The sequence below is a fragment of the Lupinus angustifolius genome, unplaced genomic scaffold (genome assembly GCF_001865875.1).
Source record: "Lupinus angustifolius cultivar Tanjil unplaced genomic scaffold, LupAngTanjil_v1.0 Scaffold_164_6, whole genome shotgun sequence".
Taxonomy (NCBI): Eukaryota; Viridiplantae; Streptophyta; class Magnoliopsida; order Fabales; family Fabaceae; genus Lupinus; species Lupinus angustifolius.
Genome location: NW_017726231.1, coordinates 150,994 through 164,396, shown reverse-complemented (window position 1 = coordinate 164,396; position 13,403 = coordinate 150,994). Strand labels below are relative to the sequence as shown.

General features: G+C 33.6%; 1 protein-coding gene across 1 annotated transcript; it reads left to right on the top strand.

Annotated features, from left to right (window-relative positions):
* Positions 1 to 270: 270 nt before the first annotated feature.
* LOC109340351 (40S ribosomal protein S20-2-like) lies at positions 271 to 2,938 on the top strand. Its single transcript, XM_019578027.1, has 3 exons — positions 271 to 478; positions 574 to 687; positions 2,579 to 2,938. The coding sequence occupies exons 1-3, from the start codon at positions 367 to 369 to the stop codon at positions 2,719 to 2,721; spliced, it is 369 nt and encodes a 122-aa protein (XP_019433572.1). The 5' UTR covers positions 271 to 366; the 3' UTR covers positions 2,722 to 2,938.
* Positions 2,939 to 13,403: the final 10,465 nt, after the last annotated feature.

Sequence of the window (13,403 nt, the reverse complement as noted above, 5' to 3'; positions counted from 1 at the left end):
GTTATAGACAAAGTTTCAAAATAGTCATTGAAAATTTATTATGATATAATTAAATTCGTAAAAGTTTGGAATAAATAGAGTGAAATTAAAATTTGTAGGAATAAAGTAGGCTCATTAAAAATAATTGGAAGACTATTTCAGGTCTTTAATTTTTTCACGGATTAAATTAACTAGTAAATAAAATATTACTCTTTTAATACAAAATTTAATAACACATAAAAGTTTGAAGGAGGGGGCGTTTTACACTATATTTAACGATATAGTGAACAAGTGAATTACTAACCCTAATTGCGCACAACCCTATCTCCATAGTCTCCTCCTGTGCAAGTGAAAAGAGCCGCAGTTTCCAAATCTCTCTCTGAAACAATGGCGGCTTATGCGATCAAACCTACTAAGCCCGGTTTGGAGGAGCCACAAGAACAGATCCATAAGATCAGGATCACTCTTTCCTCCAAGAATGTCAAAAATCTCGAGAAGGGTACTCAATAATGCATAATGCATCATCACCCTTATGCTAGTTTTAGATTAACTTTTTCATGTCTACTGAATTAATATTCTGTGTCATTTTGATAGTTTGTTCGGACTTGGTTCGTGGTGGAAAGGACAAACACCTTAAAGTTAAGGGACCTGTCAGGATGCCAACTAAAGTTCTAAACATCACTACAAGGAAAACCCCTTGTGGAGAAGGTCATTTTATTCTCTTTTAATTCTTTTCACTTTTTTATTTTTCTGTTCTTGCTGGATTCTAATAAGAAATTTAATCTACCTCTTATGTTATCCCTCGCATCGTTGCCCATCTTGTGTATTTCTAAAACGTTGTGTTTGCTCATTAGCCTTCCATATAGCTCACATTTGATTCTAGTTTCTCTTAATGAGAACATGTGATTGCTTGCTGGTTGTTGATGCCGCCATGAAGTAGCGAAAGAGCATATGTTGTGAACCTAGACTTGCAAAGTATGCTGATTTAGGGCCTGTTTGGTTTGTGAAAAAACATATTCTGTTTTCATTAATAATTAGAGTAAATACACATTTTAGTCCATGTGTTTTTTCGATTTGTGCCTCAAATTTGGAAAATCCAATAAAGTGTTGTATGGTTGAGTTACTACACTTATTGAGTTTTCCAAACTTTGAGAGGGGCCAAAGAAAGACTGAATTGAGTATTTACTCTAGTAATTATTAGTATGTCACCTTGTTTTCATTTTGTTTCCCTTTTAGAAAATTTGTTAAGGAATCAGTTTAAACAACAAGGTGGCACACTTCTAATTATTAATGAAAACAGGAAACATTGTATTGCTGTTGTCCATAATGTCAATATCGGGTGTGGTTATCCACACTCTTAGACATAGTTGACAAAATTGAGATCTTATGTAAGATCGGAAGGAGTAGATGAAAATGTAAATCGTGTGATCGTAACATGGATCGTAAGATCCTACCATTGAATTTTATATATATATATATATATATATATATATACACACAAAATAATAAAAACCTCAGCTTTCTGAATTGCTATAAATAACAAAATTAAGAAGTAGTACTTCATAAAACTTAAACTTCAGCATCAAAATATATGCATATTAAAGTAACACCACACACATATATAAGGAAGCAAATATGTTGAGAGGCACAGCTAGTGTGCAGAGATGTATACAATATATATTGTATAAAGCAAAAAGAGTACATAACAAAAGGAGAGATAATGAAAAAGAGCATCTACACAACATATTTTCTTCAAAGAAGAGAGAGTGAGCATAATTCTTTTCAAAGAAAAGAACACATTGAGCATGAGTTTCTGCTTTCATATGGGTTTAGAAGATTGGGATTTTACAGTTTGGGGCTTTTGCCATAAAAATATAAACTCGTAAGATCTTCGGCGATTTTACGATCCTACAATCTTCCCCGACGATCTCACCCGCAGTGGTGACATCACATTCAAAGTGGGCACGTGACTCGGTAGCTCTTGAAAACTCGTAAGATCTACCGATCCTATGAGTTAAATCGAGAGTTTAACTACTATGCTCTTAGATACTGTGTGGTGCAAAAACAGAACGGATTGGAATAGCGTTCTACTTCTCATCGATTTTACCAAGACGGGACACTCTTTAACTGCCATCTTCTATGTATAACATGTGAGACTTTGTAACTGCCATCTTCTGTGTATGAGATGTGTAAAACACAGAAAATACATCATATGTTCTGTTTTGTCCCGTTATACACATCTACTTAATCAAAACTTAATTGTATTTTGATACTAATTTATCAATTGTTAGATTGTTTGCCTTGTGACCTTGAAGTCAGGTGTCCAAATACTAAAAACAACCTCTTTGCTTTTTAGTTGTTAGTATAGGGCTGCACGCATCTACTATTTGTAGACTCCACTAGGTGGGAACCTCGTGCATTGGGTTGCCTGTTTTTTATTAATCGAATGTAATTTTTATATTGAAAAAGTCTTAAAATCATGGTCGGCTATTCATGACTTGATAGGCATTTCAGAGTGCTGATTGCATTACCCAAGAGTGGGTATCTCTGAATTGTGTTGATATTCTTCGTTTTGTTCATTCGCTGCTTATTGTTTCAGGTACTAACACATGGGATAGATTTGAGCTGCGTGTGCACAAGAGAGTCATTGACCTCTACAGTTCTCCGGAAGTCGTGAAGCAGATTACCTCAATCACAATTGAACCTGGTGTCGAGGTTGAGGTGACCATTGCAGATGTTTGATTTTTGTCCACAGTTTAATTTATTATTGCATCCTCTAGTTTGTTTTGTAACTTAGCCTCTTGGTCAGGAATATGTTGAGCTCAGTACATCAGGGTTAACACATTTCCTTTTGCTGTTGAATTTTTGAAGTTGATTACTTGATTATCTTTTGTATGATTTTGTTATATTCATTTCTGAGTCTAATGATAATAATGATGAGCCTAGTGTTACACCTTAATTTTGAAGAAAATAAGTTGGAACATAGCACAGAACGTTAATTTTTGAAGGGTATCCTCTCACCATATAGGAAAGGAAGTAATCCCTTTTAGGTTGTGTGTTGCCTCTTCTAACAAGTGTTGCTCTCAGGAATTAAACCTAAGACTGTTTGGTTGACAAGAGAAAATAAGGAGAGAAATAGGTGAGAAAGAGGAAGTAGAGAATTAGAGTAAATTCTTGTGATGTTTGGTACAAGAGAATAATGAGAGAAAATGAATAGAAAAATATATTTTATTATCTTTCTCTTTTATTTGGTTGGATAGAAAACAAGAAGAGAATAATGATGTTATAATTCAAATTATAAAAATGTCTCTAAAATAAAGAAAAAGACATTAAAAATGTTGTTTTATTATTAATTAAAAAAAATGTTATAATTTTAAATTATAAATTTTATTATTAATTTTAATATTTTCAATCAATATGGTTTGTGACATAATTTAAGACACTATTAAAGATAACAGATTTTTGTTTGGATAATTTTTTTGTTCTCTTCTCACTTTCTCCTCATAAGTGAAGAGAAAGATATTTTATGGACCCACCCACTTTTTTCTTCCCTCCCTTCTTTCTCTTCTTTCAACCAAATGAAAGAAATTTTTCATTTCTCTTCGACTTCTCTCTCTCTTTCTCTATTCTCTAACTCCACCCTTCTAAATAAAGGCTTAGCTTTTTAGTTATCTTGTGAATTTAGTGTCATCTTATACTATTAAACTAATATGGTAAAAATGATTTCGATTGGTACAAAATCACGTTCACTTGTCACTGGATCAGATATATTTCCTTAATTGAATGTTGAATAAGTGTAACTGTTGATTTCTTTTCTTGGCAAAGTCAATCCTACATAGACAGGCCAATAGGATGTAATTTTTTTAATTAGATCATGCTACTTCCTACTCTGAATTTGGGTTGAAGTTCAAGGAGTGGGTTCAGTTATAGCGCTGTGATGTTGTGCCGTGATATCAAGCATCAATGCTTCAATATTTTCCACCTACACGATACCGATATTTTGTGATACTTTATTAATATATCTATGGAGTATTAAAATTATTTTTCTAAAATAAATACATTACAAATCCAATACTTTTGGATCTTTTTAATATTCTTAAATTGTTTTCCCGATATATCTTAGGCACACAAACTTTCATACAAGAATATTTTAAGAAGGAAAAAAGAAATAAAAGTACAACATACAATCATAATTAATTAAATGGAAGAGAGTAACATACCATTTAATTTATAAAGTGGACTTGTAGTTAGGAAAAAAGAAGTGTATACTATTGCATAGCATAATGTTTGATGGAGTAAACATGATCAATACTATTCCTATTTGTGTCAAATAATGATTTCTAATAATAATATGACTTTTATTTTGTATTTAATGATTTCTTATAATAGTATGACTTTTATTTTGTATTTAATAATTTCTTATAATAATATGACTTTTATTTTGTATTTAATGATTTCTAAGAAATATATCTTTTATTTGAAATTTGATAATAATAATTATATGTTTATCATGTTTTACTCTTGAAATAAGCAACTATTGCTACTTCACCTTCGTGATCGAGACGAGAAATGTGCAAATAAATGCAATGAAATCGTCATTGATGTTTTTTAGAGGAAAAACATGAAAAACCAATTTTTAAAAAATACTGGTCTGCTTGCATAGAGAAATTAAGTTCAGAAGTCAGTTACGGATGAGAAAGGTGTTATGTACCTCATATCGCCCGTTATAAAAACGGTACTTAGATTAATCATGTGGATATTATTTCAAAACATTAATTTTATCCTCACATTATTACACAAAAAGAAAGAAAATTTTTATTTATTTATTTTTTGTGCCTCACAGGGAAATACCTACTCATACATATCTCTAGCTGCCATAGAGAAATCAGGACTACTTAGTTTTTTCAGAAAATATTTGTTTAGTCGATATCCTTTTATTTATTTATTTCTTTTTATAATAGGATAAGATAACGCGACAGAGCATGAGTCCTATAATACACTATCCCTTCGTGACTTACTTAACTTTTTTTGAAAATATCAATTTGAGGTATTGCGATAGGGCACAAGTCCCATAGTGCACTACCTCTCATTGATTTAATTAAGTTATTTTTTGTAAATGTCAATTTAGGTAACGCGACAGAGCACAAGTCTCATAGTGAAATACCTCTCATTAACTTATTTTTTGAAAATGTCAATTTAAGGTAACGTGATATGACACAAGTCCCATATTGCACCAACTCTCATTAATTTAATTAACTTATTTTTTTAAATGTTAATTTAAGGTAATGCGACAAGGCACAAGTTTCTTAGTGCACTACCTCTCATTAACTAATTTTTTGAAATTGTCAATTTAAGGTAATGCGACAGGTACAAGTCTCATAGTGCACTAGCTCTCATTGATTTAATTAAGTTATTTAAAAAAATATCAATTTAAGGTAACGCGGGAGGGTGCAAGTCCCATAGTGCACTAGCTCTCATTAACTTAATTAAGTTATTTTTGAAAATGTTAATTTAAGGTAACACGACATAGTACAAGTCCCGTAGTGTCCTACCTCTGGTTGATTTGATTATGTTATTTTTGAAAATGTCAATTGAAGGTAACGCGACATGACACAAGTCACATAATGTGTTACTTCTCATTGATTTAAAACAATTCAAATTGTATTTTCACATATATAAACCCATTATTGATTTATGAAAGACAATAAAATAAATAAGTAACCAGATAAATAAAAAAACAAAAAAAAAACTGAATAATAAAATGATATATAAATAGAAAAAAAAGAATTCAAATAAAATAAAAAACAAAACCTAAAAACACAGTACACAAACAATGAGAAATTAAAATTAGGGATTTTTGGGTTATTGTTTTCGGATTGATTTGAGAATTTAGGGTGAAATTGATTTGGGGTTTAGGGTTAAATTAATTTAGGAATTAGGTTTTAAAATTAAATTGGGGGTTAGGGTTAAATTAAAATGAGGTTTAGGGTTAAATTAAAATGGGGGTTTAGAGTTTTAAGGTGGAGACCCACCTACACTGTTTGGGCCACTGGAACGTTGCCGGCAGCAGTAGTGCAACCACTAACAGTGACGGCATGGCTGCCAGACACGACTGTGGGTGACGGTTTGTCACCCTTGGACAGTGTAGTCCAGCTGGCTATGACGCCGAGACGTGCGACTGATAAGTACCAAACATACCTAAATTTCATACACTTTTATGGCACTTATCTTAAGCATAATTGAGAAAAACCAACTTAAAACAATACTTTTTGGATAAAATATCACAATCTTGTATATTTGTGTTTGTATTTCTTTTTTTTATGTGTTTTGTAGGTTTTAGAAAGAAAAAGAAAAGAGAATAAAGACTCATCGTCCAAGTAGAAAAAGAAGTCAAACTCAAGGTGCTCAAGCAGGCAGCTCAGCATGGACCAAGCTACGCTCAGCTGACCTGGACACCAGCTTGGCACAGACCAAGTTGCTCATGCAAGCAGTTGAGCGGACCTGCTTAACCGCTCAACAGCCTAGCACCAGACAAAGCTTACACGGTCAGAACACAAGCTTGGCACGGTTAGACACAAGCTTGGCACACGCCCAAGCAGCAGCTCAACAGTGCCACATGTATGCTCAGCGGTGAACCAGACACCTGACCAGGTCAGCAAACACCAAACCACGTCTCAGTCAGCACGATCAAAGCTTTTCAACAAGCATCTTAGCGGTGCCACATGTGTGCTATGGTGTGCACCCAGACTTGACTAAGCCATCAAGCAACCATGAAGTCATGCATGCCATCACATCAAGTAGCCCACCATAGGCTTTTCAGGAGTAGCTCACCATAGCTGGTCCCAAACTCACAACTAGCTTTGGTGAGTCAAGCTTAAGGAGGTAACCAAGCTACTTGACCAAGTGACCAAACCCATGCTGAAGGGTTTGGTCAGCTGCTGAGAGGTGCAAAGAAGCAGCTCAGTGGTGTTAGGGAAAACTCTATAAATAGGAAGACATTTCCTTCATTCAAGAGGACTTCTTCCCAAAAAGGACTTCTCCCCTTAAGAAAAAACACAATTCTCTCTTCTTATTTCTTAGTTTGAAAGCTCGGTTCATAGAAGCTTTTGTAAGTAAGTTTTATAGTTTTTAGTTTATTTGTTGAAACACCTTTTAATATACAAAAGTGATGAAGCTAACTTACTAGCTTTTATTTATTGTTATTTACATTCCGGAATTTATTTATTGTTTAATACCAACATTCCTTGAGGAAGAAGTTTGGTTTGTTAATAAACGGAACCCGAAAGGGAGAAAATAAATAAAAGTCACTTAATTTTATTATTCTTTTGTTCTTTATTTATTTATTTGTTTCTAACAACTAACTATTCATCACTTTTGTACATTAGAATACCATTAAGCCGGTGTTGGAATTTATTCCATAAAATCGAGATGGTATTCAAAGGTACTTAATAATTATGTAATAAGAGATTGCTTTGATACCATTGTACCGGTGTTAGAATTTATTCTAACAAAGCCGAGATGAAGCAAAGAAGGAATAACTTATTCACATGATTATTAGAAGTAAGTTGTAACTGGAATATTCTTGAAACCATTATACCAGCGTTGGAATTTATTTCAACGAAGCCGAGATGGTGAACAAAGAATAAAACCGAGTTTACTTACTTAACCAAATAAAAGAGAACACACACCGAAAAGAGAAGTTTTCGCTTTCAACAAATTGGCGCCGCTTCCGGGGACAATTTGTTGAGGGGGAAAACCTTCTCACAAAAATATCTTTCAAACAATTGGCGCTGTTGCTGGGGAATTGCTTTAATAATAGAACATTTCATATTTATATGTCATTCAACAAATAATTGTGCATAAATTTATTTGTTTTTTTGGGTACAAATTGTTTGACTTTGTACAAAGATGTAAATTATGTTTTCTTTACCTACTAATCTCTTTTCTTTTGGGAATAGACAAAATGACTCCTTTTGGTTTCATTTTTCAGAAAGGGACCATCATGTTGATTTACAACAAGAAATTGAACAATTCATCAAAGAATTCCAACTCAAGCTCAATTCGGTCCATCAAAAACTTCGAGATCTACTTAAACAAATGGAACAAACCAACAAAACCAGTTTTTGGTGTAAAGATTGCCAAAACAACCAGAACGTTTATGCCTTCCAAACAACTCACACTTATCATGACGAGTTGGAAAAAATTCTCAACCAGTTCATGCAAACTACTATCAACCATCAGCAGAACACAAGTGAAGCTCTCACTAAAATGGAAGAACAAATCAACAACTTGACAAGAACTCATTTGGCCAAGTCAGAATTTTGTGAAAGTATTACGACTCGAAGTGGGAAGATAGTAGAAGGTGGAGTTGAAAAACCAAAAGAGAGATTAGAAGAAAAAAATAAAAAAGAAGAAAAAAAAATAAAAAAATGAAAAAGAAGAAGAAAAAGAGGAAACTAGTGGTGTAAGAAAAGAAGAAAAACAATACCCACTAGTACAAAAAAAGATATCATACCCGATAGCTCCATTAAAAACCAAGAAAGAAGAACAGTTCGCAAGGTTGATGGAGATATTTAAAACTCTGCAAATCAATATTCCATTTGCTAAAGCCTTGCAGTAAATGCCAATTTACTCCAAGTTCATGAAAGAACTGTTGTCCAAAAAACGGAGTTATCAGGAAAAGGAAGTTGTTTCACTCAACGCCAACTGTAGTGTTGTTCTTCAAGCATACATTCCTCATAAATCAAAAGACCCAGGCAATGTGACCATTCTTGTCACTATTGAAAATGTGTACGTGGGCAAAGCACTCATTGATCTTGGAGCTAGAGTGAGTTTAATGCCGCTGTCAATGATGAAAAGAATTGGAGGAATACAATTAAAGCCTACAAGATGTCCTTGAAACTAGCAAATAGTTCAATCAAATATCCTGAAGGGGTTGCAGAGGATGTTTTGGTCAAAGTGGACAAATTTTTGTTCCCGTTGGACTTTGCTGTCATAGACATTACCGAAGATACGGAGATCCCACTCATATTAGGAAGACCTTTTATAAGGACAGCAAAAATGGGGATTGACATGGAAAATGACAAATTATTAGTTCGAGTTGTAGATGATGAAATTGAGTTTGACATTTTCCATGCAGTGCATCATCCGAAGGACAAAGGGCAATTTTTGCAATTAGATATTGTAGAAGAAATTTGGCAGAACACCCTCAACATGACAAATCCTTGGAGATGCAAGAAAACAAAGTGGAGGAAGAAATCATCAAACACTTTTATGATGAATTATTTCTTCACCAAAATCCAAGTGGACCAGCAGATGAAGAATCAAAACTGGAGTTGAAAGAATTACCGTATCAATTATAGTATGCTTTCCTAAATGGAGAGGCTAACAATCTAGTAATCATCAACAGTAAGCTGTCCAATTTGGAAGAAGAAAAAATAATACAAGTCTTGAAGAAGCATCAAGGAGCACTTGGATGGACATTAAAAGATCTCAAAGGCATCAGTCCATCATATTGCATGCACAAAATTATAATGGAGGATGATTATAAACCTTGTGCTCAACCGCAAATGAGACTTAATCCGACAATGAAAGAAGTGGCGAGGAAGGAAATTGTGAAAATGTTAGAAGCTGGTATGATCTACCCCATTTTGGATAGTAAATGGGTAAGTCTAGTTCAAGTGGTGCAAAAAAGAGGAGGGATGACGGTAATTCGAAATGAGAATAACGAACTGATTCCAACCAAAGCTGTTACTGGTTGGAGAGTTTGTATCGACTACCGCAAACTTAATGCCGCCACAAGAAAGGATCATTTTCCCTTGCCCTTAATAGATCAAATGCTGGAAAGATTAGACGGAAGATCTTTCTACTGTTTCCTGGATGGGTACTCTGGATACAATCAAATTGTTGTGGATCCATTGGACCAAGAAAAGACAGCATTTACACGTCCATTTGGTGTTTATGCATACAAAAAAATGCCATTCGGACTATGTAATGCTCCTGCAACTTTTCAAAGATGCATGCTGGCTATCTTTGCTGATTTGGTGGAGAAATGCATCGAGGTCTTCATGGATGATTTTTCTATGTTCGGAGAATCCTTTGAAACTTGCTTGACAAACTTGGAAACAATTTTGGAAAGATGCGAACAGACCAACTTGGTTCTAAATTGGGAAAAATGTCACTTCATGGTCACTGAAGGAATTGTACTCGGGTACAAACTTCCAGCCAAATGATTAGAAGTTGATAAAGCTAAGATTGAAGTGATCGAAAAGCTGCCTCCTCCAACAAATGTTAAAGGAATCAGAAGTAAAGGAATTAGAAGCTTTCTTGGACATGCTGGATTCTATCGTAGGTTCATCAAAGACTTCTCAAAAACAGCTAAGCCCTTGTGCAATTTACTCATAAAAGATTCTGTTTTTAACTTTGATAATTCTTGTTTAGAAGCATTCAATCATTTAAAATTATGCTTGGTAACTGCTCTTGTCATTACTGCACCAAACTGGAAATCACCTTTNGAACTAATGTGTGATGCAAGTGATTATGCAGTTGGTGCAGTTCTAGGACAGTGAAAGGAACGAGTTTTTCATGCAATACATTATGCTAGCAAAGTTCTAAACGAAGCACAAATCAATATTTAGAAGCTATTTGATTGGGGCAATCAAATATCTTTTAAAAAAACCTGACTCCAAGCCACAATTGATTAGATGGGTTTTGCTTTTGCATGATTGACTTAGAAATTCGCGACAATAGTGGCAAAGATAACCAAGTGGCAGATCACTTGTCAAGATTGGTAAATAAAGAAGTCGCGTTAAGAGAACAAGAAATAGCAGAAACATTTCCTCATGAAATGCTATTTCAACTTCGAACAAGACCATGGTTTGCTGACATGGCCAACTATAAAGCCTTAGGTATAATTCCTGAACATTTTAATTATCAGCAAAATAAATTTTTTCTCAAAAGAGTGAATCAATGAACCATACTTGTTCAAAGAAGGAACCGATAATATCATTAGACGATGTGTTGATGAGAATGAGACCCAGAAAATATTATGGCTCTGCCATAATTCGGCCTACGGGGGACATTACAATGGGAACAGAACCGCGGCCAAAGTAGTCCAATCTGGATTCTTTTGGCCAACCATTTATAAAGATGCCCAAATGTATGTCCAAAAGTGTGATGCATGCCAAAGGTCTGGAGGACTTGGGAAACAAAGTGAAATGCCTTAAAAAAATATCATAGAAATAGAAATTTTTGATTGTTGGGGCATTGACTTTATGGGACCCTTTCCGTCATCATTTTCAAATGAATATATCTTAGTGATTGTTGACTATGTTTCCAGATGGGTGGAAGCATTGGCAACACCCAAAGCCGACGGGAAAACTATGGTAAAATTTTTGAAAAAGAATATTTTTACTCGTTTCGGCACACCAAGAGTATTGATAAGTGATGGAGGATCTCATTTCATAAATTCCCAATTAAAAAGAACCTTAGAATTTTATAATGTTAAACACAAGGTAACATTACCTTATCAGCCACAAACAAACGGCCAAGCGGAGGTATCAAACAGAGAGTTAAAAAGAATTTTGGAAAAACAGTCTCTGTTTCAAGAAAAGACTAGTCACAAAAACTGGATGATACTCTCTGGACCTATAGAACTGCATTTAAAACACTAATAGGCAAAACTCCATATCAACTCGTTTATGACAAAGCTTGTCATTTACTAGTTGAGTTGGAGCATAAGGCCTATTGGGCTCTCAAATTTCTAAACTTTGATTTGAAGGATGCAGATATTAAAAGACATGATCAATTACATCAACTGGAAGAAATGAGGTTCCAAGCATACGAATCTTCAAGACTATATAAGAAAAAAATAAAGAAGTACCATGATTCCAGAATCAGAAAGAAATTTTTATATCAAGGACAAAAAGTACTTCTATTCAACTCAAGGCTCAAAATACTTCCAGGAAAATTCAGAACCAGATGGACAGGACCATTTGTCATCAAAGAAGTAAAAGAATATGGAGCAATTGAGTTGAAAGATCCCGAGACGAAAGCAATAAATGGACAGAGATTAAAACCTTATTTGGGTGATGAGTCAGGCTCCATCATCAATGAGCAATCAGAATAATCTCGTTCAAAATCAGACGTCAAGCTAATGACGTTAAAAGAGCGTTGTCTGGGAGGCAACCTAGTAGTTGGTAAATATTTACTTCCTTTATCATTATCTTTTGTTAGCATTTTTATTTTTGAAAACAAAGCAATTTTTAAATCACATCAAGTAAGTCCCAAATATTTTTAAGGCTTGAGGACAAACCTTCATTTAAAAAGGGGGGGACAAGAACTTGATGTAATTTAAAAATTTCTTGTCTAGATTGTGTAAATATGTAAAAAATAAATTTGTTTTTTCAAAAACTCTTGTCAAAATGGCTAAACAAAATTCTTGAAAAAATGCTAAGCATACTTTGAATTAAGCTTTTGAGTGAGCAAAATGAGATATATGCTAAACTTTTGTGAAAACATCATACAATGTCATAACTTGAAATTTTTGTAAATTGAAAATTCAATTTTTTGTAACAAGATCTTTGCAAACTTCTTTTAAATAAAAAAAAGTGTAAAACCAAACCAGGTGAGGGAGTGAGCCAAACACACGTGATAATCGAAGTGAGAATCAACATTTGATTTGTCTAATTAAACTTGTTTGAGTCTTTAAATCTCTTAATTGCATAAAAATGATAAGAAATGATCAATGCATGTTCCTTCATTAGTTGAACCAAAGGCCAAAAAGTCCAAACCCAATTAGGAACATCCTTTGATAAGCCCCTTTGAGCCAAACAAGTGAAATAAATTTTCAAACTATTACATGAAACCGAATTTGAAAAAATAATGTTCAAAAGAGAGCATTAAATTTTAAAGAATAGTTTGAAATAATTATGTTGGGGGAAAAATTGGTGGACTTTGCTTCTTAAAAAGAAAGAAAAAAAAAACTCAATCTCTTTACAAATGAAAAATAAAACAAAAAGAGATTGAGAAAAATAGAAGTCAAGGTTCAAAAGTTAAAGAGGTTGGGAAAAATAATGGAGAAAAGAAGAGTAAAGTGCTCCATTGAGGAAAATTTCAAGAATGCTCTCTTTTTAAACTTAGCATTGAATATCTAGAAAAACCATTATCCAAACCAAACCTCATTACAACCAAAATAAAGACTTTAGTGATCTTTGTTTATTTATGCAATTTAAGAGAATATGTGAGACAAAGAACAAGTTCAAATTACTACAAACAAATGATTGAAAAATTGAGTGAAACACTTACCCTCTAAAAAGTTCTACTTTTGAACTTGTTTGCAAAATAAATAAAAAACACTTTTTGGTTAGAAAAATATTTGCTTAGGTAAATTGTTACACATTTTTTATAGATAAAAAGCATTTATT

Coding starts and splice junctions, on each gene's coding strand:
- LOC109340351 (XM_019578027.1), top strand. CDS start 367: ATGGCGGCTTATGCGATCAAACCTACTAAGCCCGGTTTGGAGGAGCCA. Junction 479..573: donor TGTCAAAAATCTCGAGAAGG/GTACTCAATAAT, acceptor TCATTTTGATAG/TTTGTTCGGACTTGGTTCGT. Junction 688..2,578: donor GAAAACCCCTTGTGGAGAAG/GTCATTTTATTC, acceptor TTATTGTTTCAG/GTACTAACACATGGGATAGA.